This window comes from Mustela erminea, chromosome 4, assembly GCF_009829155.1.
Source record: "Mustela erminea isolate mMusErm1 chromosome 4, mMusErm1.Pri, whole genome shotgun sequence".
NCBI lineage: Eukaryota > Metazoa > Chordata > Mammalia > Carnivora > Mustelidae > Mustela > Mustela erminea.
The window spans coordinates 15,741,786-15,766,808 of NC_045617.1; the positions used below are offsets into that span (position 1 = coordinate 15,741,786).

Consider the following 25,023-nt stretch of genomic DNA (forward strand, 5'->3'; position numbering starts at 1 on the left):
AGTAATTAGTGCAAGGCTCCCTGTCAGGCATTGCTATAGGTACGGAGGTATGGGATAAAGAACGTGGGGGTTCACCGTGCTATGGTGCTTATGCTCTGATCAGGGGTGGTAAATGTTAAAAACTAAATCCATAAAGAACATAGTATCTAACAAAAGATAAGCAGACAAGGATGGAAAGAACTAGAACCCATGTACACTTTTGGTGGGAATACAAAATGTTGCAGCCTCTATGGAAAGCAGTTCTTCAAAAAATTAAAAATAGAACTACTGTATGATCCAGGAATCCAGTTTCTGGGTATGTATCCAAAAGAACTGAAATTAGGATCTTGAAGAGATATTAACACACTCATGGTCATGGCAACACTTCCACAAGATGTGGAAACAACTTAATCCATGGATGGATGAAGGAAATGTGTTATATACATGCAATGAAATATTATTTAGCCTTAAAAATGGGAGGAAATTCTGTACTCTGTGATAACATGGGTAAACCTTGAAGACATCACGCTAAGTGAAATAAGCTAGTCATAAAAGACACAAACAGCATGAAGAGTCCTTGAGGACTCTAAAGTAGTCAAATTCATTGAATCAGAGAGTAGGATGGTAGTCACCAGAGGTTTGATGGGGGATGGGGGAAATGAAAGAGTTGCTAATCAATGAGCAAAAAGTTCCAGTTAGACAAGATGAACAAATTGTAGATATCTGCCATACAACATAGTACCCAAGTTAACAATGATGCATTGTATGCTTTAAGTTTTGTTAAGAGGGTAGATTTCACGTTAAGCTTTCTCACATAACACAATAAAATTTGAAAGCACCATTTTGCTCAAAACAGAAAAACCTAAATGAAATTACAATAGAACCTCGCATGCCATAACACATTATCACCTAATGAGAAACGTTTATGTGAAAAATAATAAAATATTAGTTTTACTGAAAAATGAAACAAAGCAACACGGTATGACAGTATGCTATGTGACACAACGCAAAGGCTGGGTGGGGCTAGAAGAGCACTGGAACAGTCATGGAAGGCTCTGGAAGAAGGTGATATTGGAGTGGGGGAGGGCTGAAGGAAAAACTTGTTTAAGAGATCAGTTGAGCATATCGAGTTCGTTCTGGGCTCACTCGTGTGAGGGTACAGAAGGGAAGCCACTGTGGCTGCAGTTTGGTGAAAACGGGAGTATGGGAGATACAGGAAGAAGACTAACCACAAAATAATATGCCCTGTACGAGGGGGGCACAGATGTGGCCACGGAATGGGATATATCAGCCCCTGAAGTTACTCCGGAAAGACCAGGACCATCCTTCTAGAGTTATAGCCTAAGGGTGGGGACCAGGTTTCTCATGGCTTCTGTGTGTCTAATGAACAACTGTTCCTGTACAATGGCAGGAGGGAGTGAGTCCTAGATTGTGTTTTGTACTACAGCTGAGATTAGAACTGCCCCACCTTTGGGTTTTGGGTATTCTCCCTTTTCCCTGAGTTCCAAATATTTCTTCCTTTTTGAGTAGGACTATGAAAAAGAAGGAAACGTTTCTTACTTACTCACATTTCTTACTTGTTTGGGTGTGCAATTAGAAGAAACATTGTTCTCTTTTACAGAACATATTACATGTAAAATTTTCTCTGACCAGTGATGTGAACTTGAAGGCAGAAACCGTAGTTTGACCCTGAAGATTCTACTGCCTCACATGGGTTAAGAGTCAAGAATGGGGCTTCTCCCCTGCTGGTCTACAACAGACTCTGAGCACCACTTTCTTTCCCCACCTACCTAACTAGGTCAGCTGTCGTTTTAACCTGTTGCAACAATACAGACACATGTGTGTGTGGGAACAGAAAATGGAATGAGGTTAACAGCACCAAATGTTCCGCGAATTTCATGGATACATTAACACTGGCCTTGAAAGTCCACTTGAAAAGAGCCTGCGGGTAAAAACATTTCTACCACTGTGCAGAAGTTAAAGAAATTTTGGTGGTGGCAAAATGCACTAAAAGAAAAGATAACTTCCCCCACCTTTCACTGTCTTCTTGTTCTATGTACCCCATGACTCGCTTTCTAAATTACATTTCAGGGAAGGAAAAAAGGATGGCCCAAATCATTTTTCTTTTTAGACGAAGACTAGACTTAGCGGAGTGTTTTATAAGCAGTGACTTGACATATACAGAATAAAGGGAAAGAGTTAAAGAGAAAGGGGAGATTTTACTCTCATCTTCTGAAGAAGGAAGAGAGCTTAGATGATTTTAATTTTCTAATAATTTTAAAATAGAAATTCAATATAAGGAGTGGTCTTATGCGGCGCCTGGGTGGCTCAGTGGGTTAAGCCTCTGTCCTCAGCTTGGGTCATGGTCTCAGGGTCTTGGGATCGAGCCCTGAATCGGGCTCTCTGATTAGCAGGAAGCCTGCTTCTCCTCTCCCTCTCTGCCTACTTGTGATCTCTGTCAAATAAATAAAATCTTAAAAAAAAAAAAGAAAAAAGAGTGGTCTCTCTTTCCTCTCTATTCAAAGAAAGATTCAAATTACAGTTTAGGTAACTCTTCTCCACTCCAAGAGGAGGAGTATATAAAACAGTTGGTATTTTCTTTTTTAATTGGAAATGAAACAAACAAAAGTTTTGGGATTTTAGGGGCCCATTCAAAGGGGAAAGTGGTTTCTTTTCACTGACCTAGTTTCCTGACCATTTAGAGATTTCTTCCAAGACACCAATCCCGAGACTTAAATTTCTAGGCTATCGCAGGGATGACCAGAGGAAAGGGAGATTTGGCTACAAAAAGGAAAACAAAAATGAAGCATCAACTGCATTCCAAAATGGTTTATGTTGGAAGATTTTGAGAAATAATAATATAAATCTAGTCATATACTAAAGTTAAACAAAGATAGTATGAGGAAAGAAGTTATCGATTATAGTCATTTATGAACACGCATGAAAAATTTCTTAAAAAATTATGAACAAATCAAACTTATCAGGGTGCAGATATATAAAACATCATGACCAGGTAGGGTTTATTTCAGTAATGAATGTATGCTTCAAATAGGATACCTATTAATATAATTTAACATACTATGAATAGAAAGAGAAAAATCAGACACTTATTTTCTTGAAGGCAGATTAAGCATTCAATGAAATTTAACACTCATTCACAATATATTAGGAAAATAGGAAAAAGTGTTATGTAAATCCCAGAACAAACATCTTAGTTACTGTTAAGAGAGTTAAAACATTCCATATCAGAAAGACAATAAGGATACCAACATTGAATCAACACTGTATGAGAAGACTTATGCAAAGAATAAGATATGAAAAAACAATGGGTAGAAGAATTATAAAGGAAGACACAAAAATTTCTTCATTTTCAGATACTAGTGTTTACACAGAAAACTCAAAAGCATCTATAAACCACCTTTAGACCTCATAGAAAAACTCAGAAAGTTGGAAACTTTATCAACATATAACAATCAACAACATTCCTAGAGGACAATAATAGCCAGTTTCAAAATAGAACAAATATTCTAGTCAACATCATAAGGAATAAGTTCTTTAAAGTTGTCTGTGTGAATGTGATGGAGAAATTCTAAAAGACTATTATAGGACATTTTAAAAAGGTGTGATTGAAGAGAAATATTTTTATGGATGGGATGACTCAATACTGTAAAGATGTCAATCCTGCCCAAATTAATCTATATTAAATGTAGTTCTAATAAATATCCTAAAAGAATTCTTCAGGGAACTTGACAAAAAAAAAAAAAAATCACTTGACCATGCAAAGAGTCAAGAAAAGCAAGCTAAGCCAAAGTCGAAGAGTAATGTGGGCTTAACAGTGAAGACAATGTGGTATGGGCAGAGAAGGACAAACAGAGTAAAGAAACAGAATGTGGAGCGACAAATCTGCACAGAAAGGATGTACTTTCTAATCCACAGTAACGGGGCTATTGGCTAGACATAAGAAAACAAAAATTTGGATTTCCTACCATATAACATCTCTCCAACAACTGTAGTAAGTTTAAAGACCAGGCAAAATTTTAAGATTTTAGAAAAATAATACAGCATATTTATGAACAGAGAGTATAAGATAATTTTTTTAAACATTATATTTATTTAAGAGAGAGCATGACAGAGATCATAAGCAAGGCGAGTGGCAGAGGGAGAGGGAGAAGCAGACCCTGCTGAGCAGGGAGACTGACCCCAGGATCCTGGGATCATGACCTGAGCTGAAGGCAGACGGGTTCACCCACTGAGCCACTGAGGTGCCCCATAAGATAATTTTTGAGGCGCAACACAAAATCCACAGATTATAAAATTTACATTTATTTAGTGTGGTCAAGCTTATAAATTATATGACTACTTTTCAAAGAAACATTTTCACATTGAAATTGAAAAGACAATCCTCATATAGTAGGAGATGATTTGCAAGTCAAATAATCCACAAAGATCACTAGCCAAAATTCCTCAAGAACTCCTTCATAGCAGTAAGAAAAAGAAACATCCTGACAGAAAAACGGGCGGGGAATAGAAGGCAGAAATCCACAATTCACACATACAGAAATCTAAGTGGCCAACAAACAAGAAAAGATTCTCAGTCTTAATTGTCACTGGCAAAATGTGAAATAATGTATGCCCCAATGGAATATTACATCACAGTTAAACAAGGGAGAAGTATAAATCTCAAAAACAATGTTGAGAGTTAAACAAGGGAGAAGTATAAATCTCAAAAACAATGTTGAGAGAAAAAAAATTTTGTGAAAGTTTGTCACACTTCATGTCATATTTGAAATAAAGTGAAAGCACATTATAGATTTTAAATAAATGCCTACATATATAGTCATGGCAACAGAATCATACTTGGGAGTGAAACACCAGGTCTTAGATAGTAGTAGTTCCAGTCCTAGTGGTATACTGAACCAGATTATACCGGCTTGCCTGAGCCAATTCTGTGTACCTCTTCCTAATTCCATGTTCAGTGATGTGTTGCTAATAGCTTGAAATCTGCTGTGATGGGATGTTTACACCACAGAAATCAGCAAACAATATAAATCCCAGATTCCCCCTCTCTTGTCCTAATGCCGGAGAAACGGTCGACCAGCACATTGCTGTGCCACTCTCCACAGAGTGAGCCGTAACTGGGAGGGATACATAAGGGGCTTCAACAGTATTTACAATGTCTTTAGGCTTTAAAGAATTTCTAAAGTAAATATGACACAAGAAAAGGCTTTGACAGAGTGGGGATAGGGTTCATGGGTATTTATCACGCTACTTTTCTGTATTTTGGAAATATAAAATATACCCTGAAAATGAAATCCAGTCAGCAGAGGTTTTTGGGCTAGCATAAAACCATTTTCTTTTGCCCCTCTTTAATTTTAGAGATTTAAATCTTGCTTAGTTGGTCACAATAATATTATAGTATGTTGAAAAACCTGGATCTGAACTAATAACAGAAACTTGAAAATTAGTTCAAGCCCCAACCCTAGATTGGTCAGAGTCAGACCCCTGAAATCAACTGATGTAGGGTATATAATAAAAGATTCATAAGAGGCATTAACATAAAAAGTCACATCAATACTTCTTACTTAACCAAGTATAACAGCAAAGATATTTGAGCTCTAAATGCAGACTCCAGATCTAAAGGAAAGGAAATAAAAATAGGGACACAATAGTATAGACAACTCAGCTGTAAAAGTTAAACAAGCAGATGCTATTTTTTAATAGAACTATTCTGCCTTTTCTAAAAGGTTTTATTTATTTATTTGAGAGAGAGCGTGAGAAGGATGAGGGGCAGAGGGAGAAGCAGACTCTCTGCTGAGCAGGGAAGCTTGCCGTGGGGTTCGCTCCCAGGACCCTGGGATCATGACCTGAGCTGAAGACAGACACCTAACCGACTAAGCCACCCAGTGTCCCTCATTATTATTTTCAAGAGTATCTGCTTGTTAGGACCTGGGTGGCTCAATCACTTAAGTGTCTGCCTTCGGCTCAGGACATGATCCCAGGGTCCTGGGGACTGAGCCCCATTTTGGGCTTCCCTGCTCAGCAGGGAGTCTACATCCCCCCCTCCCTCTGCCCCATCCTCCCTGCTTATGCTCTCCCTCTCTCTCTCAAATAAATGAATAAAATTTAAAAAAGGAAAGTAATAATGAAATAAAATAAGTGAATACCAATAGAAATGTGACAAAACCAGGTATTCAAAATAGGTTAAATTGGATGTCTAGTTCTACGTCCTTGACTGAAGGACTTTCCATACCGCACTCCTGATTCATCTAAAAGATGTGCATACAATATGCGTTCTATCTGCCTCCCAAAGCTGTTAAGAGGGTTACAGGAGCTCATGCATGTGCCAGGGATAGACAAATATGACCACCAAAAGGGACAGGCATGGGTACGTGGTGTTCACTGCATGCTCATCGTGTTACCACACGGATCACTAACACATTGTCATCCGGGTACTCGTTCACTCTGACTCAGGCTGACAGGTCTGACTTCCTTGTTCAGAGAACACCAAAGAGAAAAGAACAGAGAACCAATTCAGGAATACAAAGGTCTTCTCAATCTTCCGACTTTAGCAGAATGGGTTCTACCACCAAGTTCCCCTCTTGTTGACCTAGGGGCTATGTCATTTTAACCTATCTTTAAATTAGGAGACACAGGAAGATTTAAACTCCAGGGAGTAAAAAAATACAAACAACAACAATAACAACAACAACAACAAACCCCTAAAACCCTTCTGGACTATGCTACCACATCCCAAACCATGGCCTAAAAGCAGGGCTCCACTCTGACAAGAGGGTATGTGGCTGAATGCCTGGAGTTTGGGGTCAGAAAAGTCCAGATGAGGGATATAAAGTGAAAATGCGAATAAAGCTCTATGGCCTCTGCCATGAACTAGGCAGAAGACAAACAGTCATTACCATCAACTTACAGCCAAACCACCAGAGGCTTAGGCTAGGGGCCACCCAACATATATGCCTCAACCCCAGTGCCATTGGTAGCCTCTGGAAGGAGAAGCCCCTTGGGAGGTTCATGGAATTTTACTAACAGAGACTGCTAAAGAGCCTGTTTTAATACCAATGAACATGTAGAGTTTAAATTCCCTAATTCCATTTTTTTTTTTTTTAAGAAAGTAAGCACATATGAATGGTGGGGAGGAGGTGGGGTGAGGGAAGGAGAAACTCTTCAGCAGACTCCATGCCCATCAAGAAGCCAGAGGCAGGGCTCGATCTCAAGACCCTGTGATCATGACCTGAGTTGAAATTAAGAGTCCAATGCCTAACTGACTGAGCTGCCCAGGCCCCTCAGTCTAATTCAGTTTCTTGGTGACCTTTCTCTATATTCTTATTATTGTGTCTATTTTACATAGATGGTGTTTCCCAGCCACAGCTGTACATTACAAACATCTGAGGAGCTTTTAAAAACTGATGCCCTACCCCCACCCCAAACCAATTCATTAGAAGTTCTGGATGTGGGATCCATCATAATAAAAAAAAAAAAAAATCTTCCCAGATGATTCTAGTAGTGTAGTTCAGGATGAGAATCAGTCTTGGAACATGCAGTTTTCAAAGTCTCTTTAGTCAAATCAGGGAGATGTTGCAACACAGGCAGTTTTTACATCCCAGGCTTTCAAAACGAAAGGAGGCATTGATGCAATTCTACACACAGATCTCCCAGAGGCCAGGCTTGTGCTCCGTGTTAGGGATTCAAAGGTAGCAAAGCAGATATGGATCGTGCCCCCAAGGTGTCACTTATACCAATTTCATTAAGCAAAGAGGGATAAGACGTATAATGTGCATTATGGTTGAGTCATGCAATGACAGGGCACTGCAGAATTTTATAATGGGATTTTACTATAACAAAATCAACACCATCACTGGTTGATATTTTCACGCTTCCTCTGGGCTGGCATTGAGCTAGGTAGGCACTTCCGGTGTCTGAGGGCCCTGAAGCTTCACAATAACCATAGAGATGGATAATCTTATTATTTCCACTCATTCAATCCACAAAAGTTTGCATGCCTCCAATGGGCCATGCACCATTTAGGTACCTGGACAATAACAAAACAGACCCCAGGCCTCAGGGAGTGTTCTGTGAGTGGGGGTGGGGAGGAAAGAAACAACTGATGTAAACCAAAAGTCAGTCGTAGAGTGTGTCACACAGAATTTGATAAATGCTGGAAAGAAAAGGCAGAGCAGGTGAGGTGTTCTGTGGGTGTCTGGCAAGCTTCGTTGAGAAAGGGAGGCATGAGCACAGACTTGTAGGGAGGGAGTTAATTCTTCCACTCCATTTCAAGACTCACCCAAAGATATCTACTCGGCTAAGCTGGGATGCAAACCCAGACATGTTGGAAATGAGCGTCTGTGCTCTTAACTTGCCTACTGCCTGGCAGAAGTTTCACAATGTATAATATACTAACTGATCTGCTTGTCCCAGACCCTTCAACAAATTTCCCAAGCCCAGTGTCTTTTATGTAGTAGGTACTTAACATATGTTGGAGTTAATCATTTAAATTATTAATTAATTTGATTAGTATGCTATGACTTAAAGTATTTGTGTGTTTACTGGGTCCTGCCGACTCCCTAAGTAGAAGAAAATTTCTAGAAAATTCAGTGGAGATGGGGTGCCGCAGACGAAGCATGCATGCATTTTTGGATGCCCTGTTCATGTTTTGTGGGAGAAAAACGATGTCACTGCTCTGTCAGGGAAAATAGGTCCCTACTCTGAGCCAGGAGGATGGATTGGGATAGAATATTAATAAATGTAAGACTCCCCTAGAACAAGGGTGCTTCTAGGTGGAAGACTTCATGGCATGATAGCACACAGAAATGGATGAAGTGGAGTCAAGGATTAGAGGTTAAGTTCTCTTAGGTGGCATTCATTTGAGAGAAAGTCATAGTATTCCTAAGTGATGGGGATCTTTTGAGTAGGAACTTACCTATTGAAGTGGTAGATATCCTGTATGTTTCCAAAGAGGGCCGATCTTTCTTCTGTCCCCAGGGGAAGTTTTGTTTGGTCCCTGATGCAGTCTAGGTAATCCTGAGAAATCAATGAGAAGGATATCTTAAACACTCCTATCATTCCCCAAGTCATCGTTTGCTATGCAAGATGAATCTCTCAGAACAGTTTCAAGTAATTATGATACTAATGTGCTCATTAATTGTACTATGGAATACAGAATGTCACTTTTATTAATGCTGACAATGCCCACCTATCTATAGAATGGAGCAAGTTTGAGCAAGAAGTATGGTGTTCCGTTAGGCTATATACCCCTCAAATGTATTAGAGTTCCCCTAGATGGGTAACATAATGACCATAGTTTCTCATAATGTCAAATTTTTGGCATAACAACATCATCTTCTGCTTCCTTGACTGATTTGTTTGATAAAAAGATACTCAAATTCATTTAGTGGAAAGCCAGAAATACAGACCTTAAAATTTCTCATCACAAGAAAAAGAAGGTGTAGCTGTGTGTGATAATGGCCATGAACTACACTGTGGTGCTCCATCAAGTCATTATATGTTGGATACCTTCAACTAATACAATGTTCTGTGGGAATTATATCACAATAAACTGGGGAAAGAAAGTGTTTAAATGTAACCTTGAAATCAGGAAGCTATTGGTTGTTAAAATGCAGAATCAAATTCTTCCTCAAACACCACTTTATAGAAAAAAAACTTTTTTATTTTAAAAAGCACATAATTCATTTATGCTCTCTAGTAGGCTATGTTAACGAGCCTTGGAAAACTCTGAAATGGTTTTCTGTCTTTTAACACAGCATCAGCTCCCAAGAAGAGCTCATGCGGGCTCAGAGCCACAGTGGGTTAAATGTCTGAGGCTTGGAAGCTTCAAGCTGCTGAGAGAAAGCTGTTTTCCACCCTGGGTGTGAGAGTTCTTAACAGAGTGCTCCCCCTTCCCCAGCAATGCTTGAAAAAAGAACTCGGCAGGAGGCAGGAAAACAATAAGAAAAAAGTGAAAACAGCTGAAATAACGTAAAATAAAAAATAAATACAATTCCCTGCTCTGGGCTGTGCAGTGTGCTATGGCCTTCGACCAAACGTCACACAGCATTGTGCAGCCTGGGGAGGAACAGATCCTGTGGAAATCCCAGGCTGCAGCCGCATTTCCAGGGTGACAAGAGCAGATAGGTGCAACCAGCTGGGGGAAGCCTGAAACTAAAGAACCATCAGATAATTCTTCCTTCTCCTTTTCAATAAGCCCCAATCGCTCTCTCACACTATGCTGCTCAAAGGAAAAACAGGCTTTACCGTCACCATTCTCAGGAGCACGTTTCACAGACCACATCATATAATTCACCGTCCTGGCTCTTTAACACTAAAATCACTGGCATGCACGGACCAACGTTTAGAAACCTTTTTTTCTCTCTTTTTTTAATGACTTTATTTATTTATTTGTCAGAGAGAAAGAGAGAGCGAGTGAGCATAGGTACACAAGCAGGGGGAGCGGCAGGCAGAGGGAGAAGCAGGCCCGATGCAGGACTTGATCTCAAGACCCCGGGATCATGACCTGAGCTGGAGGCAGATGCTTAACCAACTGAGCCACCCAGGTATCCCCCCTTTTTTCTCCACTAACAAGCTCTGTGGGAACATCTTTTCTTCTTAAGACAGTGTCATCTCAATAAGAAGTTAAATTCATCAGGTTTAAGGGGGACCGGCACCCCAAACCCACAACAGCAAGGCAGAGCCTCCTTACTTTTATAAATGGAACAATTAGAAGGAGCTTAAGTTATCTGCAGAGTATATAGAGTTAATGCCTAAATAAAAAATGCTTGAGAAAATTAGAAGTGAAATGAATGCCTTTTGAGCAACATGTAAACCTAACCTACACTTCCTCGAAAACATAACTGCAGTCATTGATATTTACATAAAATTACACATAATACAAAAAGATGGGCTGGTATTTAATTTGCACTGAAGGCTTATATTTGATAGCTGTTTATACTTTGATCAACTTTTTAAAAAAAGATTTTACTTATTTATTCAACAGAGAGAGATCACAAGGAGGCAGAGAGGCAGGCAGAGAGAGGGGGAAGCAGGCGCCACGCTGAGCAGAGAGCCTGATGTGGGGCTCGATCCCAGAACCCTGAGATCATGACCTGAGCTGAAGGCAGAGGCTTAACCCACTGAACCACCCAGGCACCCCCTTTGATCAGCATTTTTTTTTTTAATGTGGGGAGGTTTTGTTTGTTTGTTTGTTTGTTTTTAAGATTTTATTTATTTATTTGACAGAGATTACAAGCAGGCAGAGAGAGAGAATGGAGGAAGCAGGCTTCCTGCTGAGCAGAGCGCCTGATGCGGGGGCTCGATCCTAGGGTCCTGGGATCATGACCTGAGCCGAAGGCAGAGGCTTTAACCCACTAAGCCACCCAGGCACCCCCTTTGACCAACATTTTAAAAGGACATGTCATATGTAAAATTAAGGCAGTGACACAGAAGGATGGAGATGGGTGTGAACCTAAACAGAAGCTATGAATAGGAATGAGCCACACCAGATAGCAGGCTAAAGGGCAGGATGGAGATGACGTAGGCATGCCACATTCACCTCGGTGGCTGCCATGGGGTTTAAATGAGAAACCGAACCACCCCTTTTCTCGTTTCAAGTGAAGAGCTTGCTCATTTGCAGAAACCTGATACTAAATTCTTCATGTGAGGGAAAGACCGAGTTAAGGGGCTTGAGGAATTTCAGCTGGGGTTAGAGACAAAGAACCGTGGCCCACTTCCAACAAATAATGGCCTCTCTCCAAATGAAAGAGTTTCAAAACCCCCCAGTCCGTGGTAGGGAAACTAGAATTTAAAAGCTGCTCGTTTTCTGAAATTGTTGAGAAAACAGATCATGAGGAGTCCAGACTTTTGTAGGCCACTCTAGAAAACAGATCAAAGTCCTACGGCCACAACTTGTTCCCCCAACTGATCATAATTAAGTCTTTTAAATATGATACTTTAACCCTAAACCAGTTACCGAGGACTACTGTAGCGCGCACGACATTAGCAGCTGTAATCATTTCCAGCCAAAATGAGAGGTTCGAAGCTCAGTGATAATGACAGTTAAGTCTGTGCTCAAATAACAGAGTAAAGACACCCATGAAATTTATTAGAGCCTGTCACACTGCTTATTAATTTTATTGGCTTGATGTCAGCATCTGTGGCTACCCTACAGTTAACAATGAAGGATCAATTTAAAAGTTTTGCATTGAAAACAATTATTCTCCAAGAAGATCAAAGAATTCACGTGCCTGGGAGAGGGATGAGGCGGGGAGAGACGCACAGGAAAGAGGTTTCTACTGGTGGACAAAAATACCTCTTATGCCATTTTAAATTCTCCCTATTTATCTTCTAATCTCTTTCTGTCCTTAAGATCTCCTTAAGATTGCAAGATTTGTGCGTGGGTGTCCTCCTCACATTAACTTTTTTCATTGCCGGTAATGTCTGTTATTGAAAACATCCAAGTAAAGACTAACTCGGTGCCATTTCAAGTGTGGCAAATGGAAAAGGAGCCAATATGCAAAGTGTCAAGGAATTCAGTGCAGAAATTGAGAGTAAGCGCGTGGAAACTTACAGCCTGTTTACAGAATGAGATCCGCTGACTCTACTGATCAATTTGGGCTTGCATTTTGCACGCCTGATTTCTTCTATTTCCTTTTCCTAGCAATTCACGTTTTATTGTATTTTCCAAATGTGTCAGTGTGCGGCTGGCTGACAGAGAACGCACGCACGCGTGCGCGCGCGCACACACACACACGCACACACACACACATTTCCCTGTCCCTCAGCCACAGAAAGAAGCGCTGGTCTAGGCAAAAATGCTGGAAAAATGGACAGAACTCAAATTCACATTTAAACTCAAATTCAATGTTCCTGAGAGTTTGCCTTACTTCTCTGAGATGCCTAGAGAATTAAATTAATGTCCTGCTTCCTTTTCCCTTCTTCCTCTAAAATAACATTTAAGACGTTTTTAAATTATAACCTGTTTGACATAATGAAGATAAACCACAAGAGGGAAAGAAATACTGATTTAGAACTATAAGTTTCTTCATACTTCACATCCCTTTGACTCTTTCCCGCACCCCCCCTTTCTTGTCGAGAGTCCGTGGTGGAGACAAAAAAATTCCATTCCTAAATCTTCGTGCGGACATGTCAAAGTTTGACCCTACTGGGTTTATAGTTTATTCTTTTTGGTTGGTTTTTCTCTTTTTAGCACTTCCAAATTCCAAGCCCTTGGATATAACTCCTATGTGAGACTTCTTTTTTTTTTTTTTTGGTTTTTATTTTGAAGGAAGAATTTTTTTTCTTGTTTCTCCAACTCCTCCACCTTTTCTAGAATGTAGTCATCTGTTTATCCCCAAACCTGCCCTCCAAATGCCATGTATTAGGCTAGGACGCCACTGACACCACAATAACTTAGATTTGTCTATCAATTCACAGTTTAAAAGCCTTCATGTTCATTCATACAAAACCTCTTTCCCCACCCCCTTCTTTTTTGAGGACACAAGAATGTGTGCCAAGTTCTGTTTTACAAGATAGGAATTTAAAAAAAAATGAATAAAACATGATCCCTCCCCCGCAAGGAGCTCCCTGTGTAGTTGAAAGACAAGTGTAAACAAGTAAGTACAATACAGTGTTTAGGCCACTTGGCTGATAAATATTCAGCACTGGGAGAAAAATGGGGGTCGGGGGCAGAGAAAGAAGCGGTTGATTCCTGGGCTGGGAGAGGCTTTCTAGGAGGTGCGCGTGGAACTGAGCCTTGGAGGGGAAGCAGCAGTCTGGATGGAGGGCAAGGGAGGAGACGACATCCAGGAAGTAGAAAAGTGCAGACAGAGGCACAGGGTTGGGTATGTGGCCTGTGGGCAGGACCCTTAAAGGTGCAGAGCTGGGCTGGGGGAGTCCACCCCAGGTGCATGCGCACTTGGCCCTGGAGGTAGGCTGCAGGCACCGTGAAGACAGGGCTGATGGAGGGGGACGGTCCATACTCTGTTGGTGGTGGCAGCCACTGAAGGTGGTGAAGAAAACAGAACAGAAGCTGTAGAACGGGGGTGGGGGGGGTGTGGGGCAGAAATGTGGGGGGGGGGCAGTAAGACGAGCACAGCAGGTTGGGTAAACCCAGATCAAGCTCTTCAGGGTCCTCCAGAGAGGCAGGAAGGAGAGAAAGGACGCAGTCAAGGGTGGGAGACACAGACAGAGTCACAGGGTGAGGGACATTGTTGGCTTTCAGGATGGAGAGGCCAATGGCTGGCTGCCCCAAGATGGGGCACTTTGGCATGAAGGCTATTTTGAGTTAAAAAGCAATCAGAACCTGGGGTGCCTGGGTGGCTCAGTCGGTCAAGCATCTGCCTTTGGCTCAGGTCCTGATCTCAGGGTCCTAGGGATTGAGACCCGCGTCCGTCCAGGCTGCCTGCTCAGCGAGGAGTCTGCCTGCCCTCCCCCCAACCTCAACCCAGCCCCTATGCTCTCTCTCACTCTCTCAAATAAATAAAATCTTTTATTTTTTTTTTAAAAGCAATCAAACCCCAGCAGTTTCAGGAAAAAGTCTTTACCCCACTCCCTCAAATGCCTAAAAGGAACTTAGAGAGAGGACCCACTCCAGAAAGAGAGCTATGGCCATAGATAGCTCCATTATGATAGGAACTAGGTATGGCAGACAGGGAGGGACTTAAGCAAGGCCACTTTGAGCAAAGTCCTCTCCTTGTCCCATTGTTTCTTTTCTGAGTGGCCCAGCAAATATTTGTTTACCAAACATTCCCTTTTTTTCTTCTTCCTGTAAATTGGATTCCTTTCCTCTGAAGCCCCAGACCCTTGCCCCCTTCTCGTTAGTTCAGGATGACTTATAGACCGCGTTGTGCCTGTCTTTGGAATTTCCGTGTCAGTCTGTACATACGCTAATAAACCTGATTTCCTCCTATTAATCTGTTGCATGTCAATTTGAATCTTCGTCTGGCTGGAAGGACCTGGAAGGGGACAGGAATGCTTGCTCTCCGACAAGGAGAAGGGAGTCTATGCCTTCCTCTCACCTTCCACGCTGAGCAGGAGCAGCGCTGTTCTCCTCAGCCCCAGTAAGACCTTTTCTTATCCTCGCTGGCGGTGCGTGAATTAAAAGGCAGTAAGAGGGACGCCTGGATGGCTCAGTGGGTTAAGCCGCTGCCTTCGGCTCAGGTCATGATCTCAGGGTCCTGGGATCGAGTCCTGCATCGGACTCTCTGCTCAGCAGGGAGCCTGCTTCCCTCTCTCTCTCTCTGCCTGCCTCTCTGCCTACTTGTGATCTCTCTCTGTCAAATAAATAAATAAAATCTTGAAAAAAAAAAAAAAAAAGGCAGTAAGACCAGCCGCTCATCTCCCCATCCATGGAGAGAGCTGGAATGTTCCCTCCAGGGAGAGGACCCACCAGCTCTCCTCCTTCCTTCTGACTTCCCTTGTCAGGGGGCTTGTGAGGTAAAACTAACCCAGGGCTGCTCCTGGTAGCTGGGCCTTCTAGGCCTTGTTGGCCGGCTGATACGCCCGGTACAGAGCTGCCTCACGCCCAGATAAAACACGCGAAAGCACCTGGAAGGATCTGTGGTAAAAAGGAATCAAGGCAAATATATTTTGGCCTCACTCATAGTGACAGGAGGTCTTCATGTGACTCCATCCAGCTCATTTGGTTCCTCTTAGGGTCAAAGCTCTGAGAAGAAATATGGGTTTTATTCTCCGACCACTGTGGACACAAATAGTGCCCACAGGCCCATTGTGATGGGTATGATGGGTTCCGAATCACCGGCCTGCCCCCGTCCCACTCCTGTACTTCCTCTCCCCCTTCCTGAGAGACCTGAGGGGCAGGTGGCGGCGTGGGCGCAAAGATGGCCTCGGCTTTCAGGTGTGTGAAGACAGAGGTAACTGTAGGACAGCTCTGAGGAGAGGAGTGTCTTGCACAGAAATCTGGGAAGAAAACCGGCAGTCTGCCTGGAAAGCTCTATGGGGAGCTACAGTGTGTGGTGCTGTGGTCAGCCTTTGGTTTCGGAGACAGTGACAGAAAAGGGGAGACCAGAATGTTCTCCTGTGCTTCTTTGGGCCGAGGGCCACACCAGGCAGCTAACCACACAAAAGCAGTTTTGACGTAGCTCAGTGTCTGCAAATTGTAAGCTGGGTGAGGGTCAGCAGACCAGGGCACCCCTGGGAAGTCTCCTCTGGCCTTGAGGGCACCACAGGGCCCTTGCAAAGGAAATGAGAAGAGTTAAGTGTTGAGTGCCAGGCCAGGGGCGGCGCGGGGTGCCGGGGCTCACGCAGCAGACGAGACCGCAGCGGAGTGGGAGCGGCAGTGAGGGGTTTCGGTGGGGTCCCGAGCTCGCGGAGGGCGGAGCCTGGCGAGCCCCCACAGTCTTAGGGAACCTGAGTGAGGATAATTGAGTCCTGAGTGCAGGAACCAGACAGAGCTGCAGACTGAGTTGGAAGTGGGTGAGAGGAATATCCGTTCTGAGACGTTGGGCTACCCAGGAAGAAGCAGTAACTGGAAGAGATGTAGAGCCAAGGAGGATTGTCTGATGGATCTGTTCCCCCGACGCCGACACCGCCACCCCACGCTTGCACGCGTCCACCCGTGCGCCCATGCACACGCCCCCGCATGCACCCCACACGTGCGTCCATGCACCGTGAACAGGACGGGGTGGGTGGAGAGAAGGAGAAGGGAAAGGGAAGAAGAAGGTAGAAGGTAAGGGGAGGAAGCCTGGAATGACAAGCAAAGGATTTCTGGTAGGGTGAGGACTGGAGCCAGGTCAGGGGACAAGATAAGAGGCGGAGGAGAGGAAGAGAAACCCATCTCCTGGGGGGTCCGGGCTGGGAACACGGTCTCTCTGAGTGGGGGATGGAGTGGCCCAAATGACATGGCTCAGCTTCATTTTTTTGCCATAGAAAAACAAAATTCTAAGGAGTCAGAGCATAGGAAGTAAAACGTTCCCTGTCCCGCCTCAAGGACCTTCCTGTTCTGCCCAGAAGTCACTTTCCAGCAGTAACTGCGGTTAATGATGTGGTATGCGGGTTATCGGCTGTGCGCTGGCGCATAATTACATCTGTCAGAAAGGAGATTGAGGGACGCCTGGGTGGCTCAGTCCTTAAGCATCTGCCTTCGACTTAGGTCATGATCCCAGGGTCCTGGGATGCAGCTGGGCATGGGGCTCCCTGCTCGGCAGGAAGCCTGCTTCTCCCTCTCCTACTTCTGCGTTTGTGTTCTCTCTCTCGCTGTGTTTCTCTCTGTCAGATAAATAAATAAAATCTTAAAAAAAGAAAAAAATGAGATCTATGCTTGATTCACAACTTTGTTTTTTCTACTTAATGTATATAAATGCACATGATTCCTAGATGTCAAAAGAATTCTCATTCTTTATAGTGGCCGCATTGTGTTCCATCCAATAGCTTATTATAATGTACTTAATGGAGACTTTGGGGGGGCCCATCCTATGTGTGGGTTTCCGTATTAAGCAGGTGCATCTGGAAACAGGTAAGATGTGATCCCTGTGCTCCAGAAGAAAGACATGCGTACGTCATGCAGAGTGTGACAATGTGAGGGTTATAGGAATTATTTACAAGTGCTGCTATAATGAAGGAAATCCTTCATATTTCTTCCAAAGAAGCCACTAATCAGGGTTTATGGTAAAATCTCCCTCTGTAGCCTGCAGATAAAGTATCAGAAGTCTAATCTTCCAGTTGATCTCTTTTCTCTTATTTCTCTGACCACATCCACGGGGAGGAAGGTACAGCCAAAGAAAGGGGAGCTGGGGGTCTCTGGCCACTTCATCAAGCTGGAAACAAAGCTCTTATTGTGGGCACAGTGTTTTCCCTGAGTCTATCTATATAACGGAGCCCGCACACAGTGGAGAATGGCCCCGAAAATGCAATATATCACCATCAAGGCAAACTCTTTCTGCCAAGTTTGTTGGGGGTGGGGATGGGGTGGGGGGAGGGGACAGAAACGGGAGTGGGGAGGAGCAGAAGTGGGGAAGAGAAGGGGGAAGTAAAAGGGGAGTAGAAAATAAAAGAGGGGAAAGGAGACGGGAGAGCAGGAGAGGAAGACCACAGGCACGAGGGAGATGGGGGAGGGGGAGCGGAGGGGGGAGAGTTCAAAGCAGCTTCTGTTCCTGGTGCCATATCAGTTCTCATTCAGTTTTCCTAACTGACGGTATAGAGGCTGATCTTAACTGGCGATATGGGAAAGTCAGAATTAATGGCTCTGAGATATTTGAGTAAAAGAATCATAAAAAAAACCCCCCAAACACAAAACAAAAAACTGGAAGCTTTCAGCCTCATTTACCCAGCATAATACTTTCAACACAGAAGACATCAGTAAAAAATGTCAGGAATGGCCTTTCTTGCTAAGCTGTGACAAATGATACAGCCTGTTCTGTCCCCTCCATTGTTTGGCATCTCCCTCCTGAGATAGGGGAGCTAGGAGGTTCCTCTCTGGAAGGAGACGGAACAGCTTGCCCAAGAGAACAGGGGGAGGGAACTGGGCTGGTCTTCCCAGAACAAGAAACTTAGTGGGGGCAGACAGGAATTCTGTTAAAAACAGCCATGTGGAGTAGAAAGAGAAATAGATCTTTGCTTAAAGACAACTGGGTATATTTGTTTGGTTTTCCCCCAAAGACCTTAAGCAGAAAATACACATGAACTGGCAGTCTACGGGAATCGAATGATTGAAGAAACTGGATGAACATTAACATGTTGGAGTTCTTCAAGAAACTGCACGCCCATTTTGTCCTGTGCTTCTGACAACCCTTATGAAAATCAACGGTCTTTATTTACTTCATGTTGACATCCAGAGGAAGAATTTGATGTATATAAGTGTATCTAAATCTAAAAATGTCATACAAATTTAAAAAGTTTGGTGCAAATATAATGCTACAGTTAATCTCTCATTGTACCAAGTTAGAAGAGAAAAGCTCTCACAAGAGTCCCTTCTGTAACAAAAACATGGCAAGAAACTTAATTTTCAATTGGCTTTGTTAAATATTTATTTTTAAAAACCGTGTTTAGAGTTTTCAAATCACATTGACAGCATTCTCGTACGTAAAAGCTCTTCTTAAAAGAGGGGAGGTGGACACGTGCCCGTGAAGGAGTCTTTCTCACACCGAGATAGCTTTCCATACTTATTTGAAACCCACCATTGCTTTCGGTTTTGCTGTACTCTTTAATCCCATCATCATTTTTTTTTAAATTTCTTTATTTGACAGAGAGAGAGATCTCAAGTAGGTAGAGAGGCAGGCGGGGGCGGGGGGGGGGGCGGGAAGCAGGCTCCCCACTGAGTAGAGAGCTCCATGTGGAGCTTGATCCCAGATCATGACCTGAGCTGAAGGCAGAGGCTTTAACTCACTGAGCCACCCAGGTGCCCCTCCCATCATCATTTCTAACAACCAAAAAAGAGTAAAGCATTTCTGGGATAACCCACGTGCTTACTGAGTATGCATTCATGGAATGTACATTGAGCATCTTCAGAATGGGCAACCAAAGAATTTGCCAGAACCATCTGGAATGAAGCGCACCAGCAACATCCCAGCCGGTGCCAGTGAGACAGGAAAGTGAACGAAGTTCACTTCCTCGAGAAGGAGCTCTTCCCCACCCCCATCACCCTACTTTTCTCCAACTCTCTCTTTTTGGGTCTTCCTCCTCACCCGGCTAATTTCATACAGCATCGTTTTTTACTGCTAAATTTTACTCTCTGGGTCCCAAGCCAGGGAAGGAAGCAGACAGAGACAATTAGATGTGTCTATAATCCATAAGAAGGAAAACAGCAAAGAGATGTGATGTCTTGGCAAAGCTTTAAGTACCTGAAAATGAGAACTGATTCATCTCAATTATAATCACGGTACTGCTGGTATAATTTGAAACATGGTAATTAAGGAAAATTAAATAAAGCCCAAAGGATTTTGTATATGGGAAAGAAAATAAAATAAAAGATCAGTAAAATAAATTTACGTTATTAGAGCATCTGAAGTTTAACGCCTCTTCACTGCTAATTACTATTACGAGTTGTATTACCTTTATGTTTATCGCTAGGTACTGAGCTCACCGCCTTATATGTATTATCTCATTTAATCTTCACTACAACCTAGGGGGTAGGTCCCATTATTAGTTCCATTTTACTGGAAGTTTGGAAAATTTCAACTGTTTCCCAAGGTCACAATGAGAATGAGTGACTCAGTTCCGTTCAAACTGGGACCAGCTGATGAGAGCCTTGGCAGGGACCCCTGCACTATTGCCCCCCAGGCTTTAGTCCTTAATGCAGTATCTTTACACCACAAGAGATGTTTGCTGTTGACTTCATCTGGGGACTCAATGTGATTTTTATTAGGTTTGAAGTAGGAGCCTTCCAAAGACAACCCCTCTCCAGGATCCAGACCGTATGTGCATCACTATCCGTCCATTGACACGCCAAGCCTATCTCCTTCGCATGTTCATCAACACGTATCCCTGGGCATGATTCTCCGGCAGCCAAGCACACCAGCTTTCAACCAACTGGCCTCTGACTCCACCGTTGCCGCACACTATCCTGTCCCATTCAGGTCACGAGGTCTCCTTCCCTCTCCTTCGAAACGTCCCCCTCCCCCTTGCCAGTCATCCCACAGGCCCGTCACTGCATTCCTCTTTAGAGGCATGACTCGGGGTAGCTCTCCCCAGAGGAACACATGGCTTTCCAAACCGGTCATGCGCACACCTCACCCACGGATGCTCCCAGATCTCCCAGTACCACGCTACTTTTTAAGTCTCTTAAACTCTACGTGATGGAGAGCCTGATATGCGGAGCATGTAAAAGCGATAGATTTTGGCAATTGCTAGAACATGAAGAGCCATCAGAAATGAAGAGAGAACTAGCAGCTCTGCCAGCGTGGGCTTTGCCACAGGACGAGGCCAACGGATGGGAGTGGGATGTGGGTACATAGGACATGTGCAGGACACCCGGAGGAAAGCAAGCTCCCTCACAGGTGCACACAGTGATTGTGGCAGGTGTTCTAGGGCTGCACCTGGGGACGTATCTCAAGGAAGGCGACTTCTGGCATGCTACTCTGCGAGACAGTCAGCCTGGATCATCATCATGGGGTTCTGACTTCCTCCCCCGAGATCTGCACATCCCCTCAGCACGCTGATGGCTGCAAAGCCTTCACTCAACATCAAAATATGGGTGCTTCGGGCAGCAAAAACATTTCCTCTTCACAAATCAAATCACCACCCACACCTCACTCAAAATTCTAGAGGACCAGAAATTATGAAATAAGGACATCGAATAATGGTCCGTGAAAACAGAGAGCCAGTTTTGCCAAGGACACATTACTGGTTACTGCACGTGTAACCTGATCACATATTGGACGTAATTAACTATATGATTTATTGATGAGTTGGAACACTTTCTACCCTTTTTTTTTTTTTTAAGATTTTATTTATTTATTTGACAGACAGAAATCACAAGTAGGTAAGCAGGCAGAGTAAGAGAGGGAAGCAGGCTCCCCGCTGAGCAGAGAGCCCGACATGGGGCTCGATCCTGGGACCCTGAGATCATGACCTGAGCCGAAGGCAGATGCTTAACCCACTGAGCCACCCAGGTGCCCCTTTTCTACCCTCTTCTACTGGAATGGGAACTATAATATAGGTAATGTTCATAGTAGCGGATCTGTACACAGTACGTGCTGAAGGAGGGTGCACTCGAGGGAGAGGAAACAAGACCAAAGCCCAATCCCATTGGTGCAAATTTACTTGGCACTCTAACCCTGAAGCCGGGTTTCCACCAGGCCAAAAGGCTGGAGGTACCTGAGCAGTATTAAGTCGTGAGCTCAAAAAGCTGGAAGACATTAGCTCAACTTCCCATCGACTGAGTCACACAGTTTGATAATGACCCTCAAGGTCAAGCTATTCTATCGGGAACGGCAACGCATGGAGCCTGTGTATGTTAAAATAAAGAGCTGAACAGGGACTGATCTCTCTATAGGCAGTTCTTCAACGCTGACGAATGTGATTAGGCTTTGGCGGCATTAGGTAATCCAAGGGCTAAATATGGAAATGTATAGGCTAAACTGTTCCATTCATTGTACCAAAAACAGTGAGGAGCCCTAAGGACGCATCTCATTGGTTTTCTGGCGACACTGTGGTTGATCTCATCATGGTAGAATCTTAACCAGAAGCTCTGCCTGGACACGGAAAGAGCCCGTGCTTGGAGATTTGCAGCAGAACAGAGGGTAGAATGGGGTGCAGGTGGCCAGCATGATGGGGCGCTCCCCAGAAAACCGACGTGCTCAGAGTGCTGGGCCCCCGGAATGGGGTAAATCCAGTGGTCTCCTTCTGTCCTCCTAGGGGCCCCATCTCTATTGCTGCCCACAGGGGCAACTATGGGACTTGGGGAAGACGAATTTTTCTCCTGTCCCAAATCTCAGGCACCATGTCCACGGCCATCTTGGTACTTAGAAGTAAGAAGTTGGGAGGGAGACTGACCTCCTAGGATGAAATTTCCTTAAGTGAACTGTCAAGACGTGGTGTGGAATGAATTTCTACAGCAGCCCTTTGCAATCTGAACAGAAGTGGACCACGTGCTTTCTCTTGTAATAGATGCAGTTTCCATCAGCTGCAAAGCTGCTCTCCCAAGACAGAAGATTTAGAGGAGGACAGAGCATGACATTAGCAAAAGGGGCAGCTGATTTCTCAAGAAGACCTCTGCTGCGGGGGAGGGGAGGGGGGGTGTGTCCAGATGCTAAGCATGGTGGAAAGTGCCTGGACAACAAGAGCGGGCAGCAGGGGGCCGGGAGCAGCCCCTCCGATGGTTTATTGGCTTTGCTGAGACCCCACTGCCTCAACCTCTGAGTAGGGATAACTTGACATCTGTACCTTGTCTTCATTCTGTAAGCTAAATGCCCAGACTCATCCAAAGAGCTCTGCCAGCTCTAAAGCCCAGCACAGTGTGCCCGCTTCCTCCTCAGGAGCGCAGGGAAGGAGCCAGACTGGAACCCCTTTTGGTTCAAAAGCAAATTAACTCTATCTGTACAGATAGAGTTATAATAATTATATGTTATATATATTATATATAATACATTTATAATAAATATATACATTATAATGGAATTATAATAAAAGTTTCTACCCCCTTTCATCTGCCATAGGAAGGGTGATGTCCTTACTATTGACCATCGCTTTGGGGACAGGGTCTGAAGATAGTTAGAGGAGACACATGCCTACAACATCTCCAGGACACCCAGAAGTTTCCCAGACCCTGGCCCTCTCACTTGCTCTGTCCACCCAGACAATAAATCCTGCCTTTCCTACCTGACTTGAAGCGCCCCCACCCCCACCATCCCTGCTTTGGCCTTGGTTTGCTCCCACCATGCCCACTATGTGCGCATCCTCACTCATCTCTCTGTGGGGCTTTGATTCCTCCAACTTTCTGGAATGAAGCCAAATTTGATGTTCTGTTTCCTGCAAACACTGCATTAATGACTTCCCAGAGTCTTCAGCACGGAGGGACGTCCTCCAAGGCCTGCACCCCTGTCTACCTTTCCAGACTCAACTTTTGCAACTTTCTGGTTCCCGTCCTGCTCTGACCCCCAACCCATAGGTACTCACTCCTGGTACTTCCAGAGAATGTCCCCTGTCTTTACACATTCTATTTTTACTGCCAAGACGGCCTCTCCTACTGGCACATCCAGGCTAAGATTCTTCCCAGGAATCCTTCTGGATCCTTCCCACCCCTTGAGGGTCAGGTGCAACTGGGAGCGTTTGCATTTATAATTCCATGAGAAGGGAGGCCAGAGTCAGCAACACACACAGCTCTGCAGGAATGCCTTTGTAGCTCCAGCTCACCCTCAAAACTGACGCCCACAATCTGCAGGTGTTACCCTTAGCTTTCCCAGCTCCGACTGTCTGCAGAAAGAGGGCAGTCAGTTCTGCCTGCTAACTTCCAAAAGCCCAGCCAGGAAGGAAAGGGTTAAGGAGTCAAGGCTGCTCTTAAACTCCCTAAGGCTGAAGTTGTATTGAATTGTAACCCAAGCCCGCATTCCTCTCCAGCTCCCTCCACTCCCTTTGTTGTCCCCCAGACTGCGATTTTTACCACCAACCTCTTGAAGATGCATTTCATTTTCAACTGGCTTCCCACCCACTTAGCACAAGAAAAGAAAACGCTCCCCTAATCCAAAGTAGATTAACTCACACCCTTTGCTCTACCTACATTTGCATTTGGAACGCCACTTCAGAGGTCGCAAAGGGACCCCCGGGTTGCATGATTTATCCCCGGCTTTCTGGAAAACTGGAGGAAAGCTGTGTCTTTTCAGCAGATCTGTGTTTGCAGGCTGCGGCGCTGGCCCCCTCTGCCGAGGCCCCTCCAGGCTCATCTCCCACTTGAAGCTTCTGAAAGGTTAACAGCATAACTTGAAGCCCCATTAGGAAACTGAAGGAACTCTTGTGACATTTCTCTTTGAGCCAAAGAGAAAAAAAGGTTTATTTCAGAAGAAAATATTTTAAAGTGCGGTTTCAAGGAATGGTTTGTTCTGCCTCCTCCCAAGACACACACACACACCCCCCACACACCATAATGTCCTTTAGGCAGCTTGCAGAGAAAATTGAGCAGTAATTTTGCCTCAATATGATTTTGATTTTGCCATTTGCCATTTGCAACCACAGATGTAGGCTGCAGCCTCTCTCCTTCCGGGGCCTGCGTTAGGGAAGAAGGGTGTCAGTGATTCCAACACGAGATTCATTATGGCTTCTTTCCTATTAGTTTAACAAAATGAAAGAATCTTAACATTTAGAGCAAGAGTTCCATTTCCCTTGGGGTGGGACAGAGGCTTACGACTTCTCATCACGCCTTTATTATTTGCTTAATACTTCCCCTTGCAGAGCAAGGCTGATTCTCACTTTTCAGGAAGCGTCATCTCACTTTTGTTAATGGATCGGTTGTAGGAGAATCTTTTCTAGGTGTGAAAAGTTCATTGTAGTTAATGAAATTCGGATTCCTGCTACAGCATGGCGAACCTCAGTAACATTAGGCTGAGTGAAATAAGTGAGACGCAGAAGGACACAAGTTGTTGGATTTGGGCA

The 25,023-nt window shown here is 44.0% G+C and overlaps 1 protein-coding gene across 6 annotated transcripts in view; it reads right to left on the reverse strand.

Moving 5' to 3' along the window:
* PLEKHG1 (pleckstrin homology and RhoGEF domain containing G1) overlaps positions 1-25,023 on the reverse strand; it is a 217,202-nt gene that overhangs the window by 46,827 nt on the left and 145,352 nt on the right. For all 6 annotated transcript variants that reach the window (XM_032338750.1, XM_032338744.1, XM_032338747.1 and 3 more), the window contains one exon: positions 8,912-9,012. In XM_032338750.1, the coding sequence (XP_032194641.1) occupies positions 8,912-9,012 (101 nt within the window). The remainder of the gene's footprint in view (positions 1-8,911; positions 9,013-25,023) is intronic.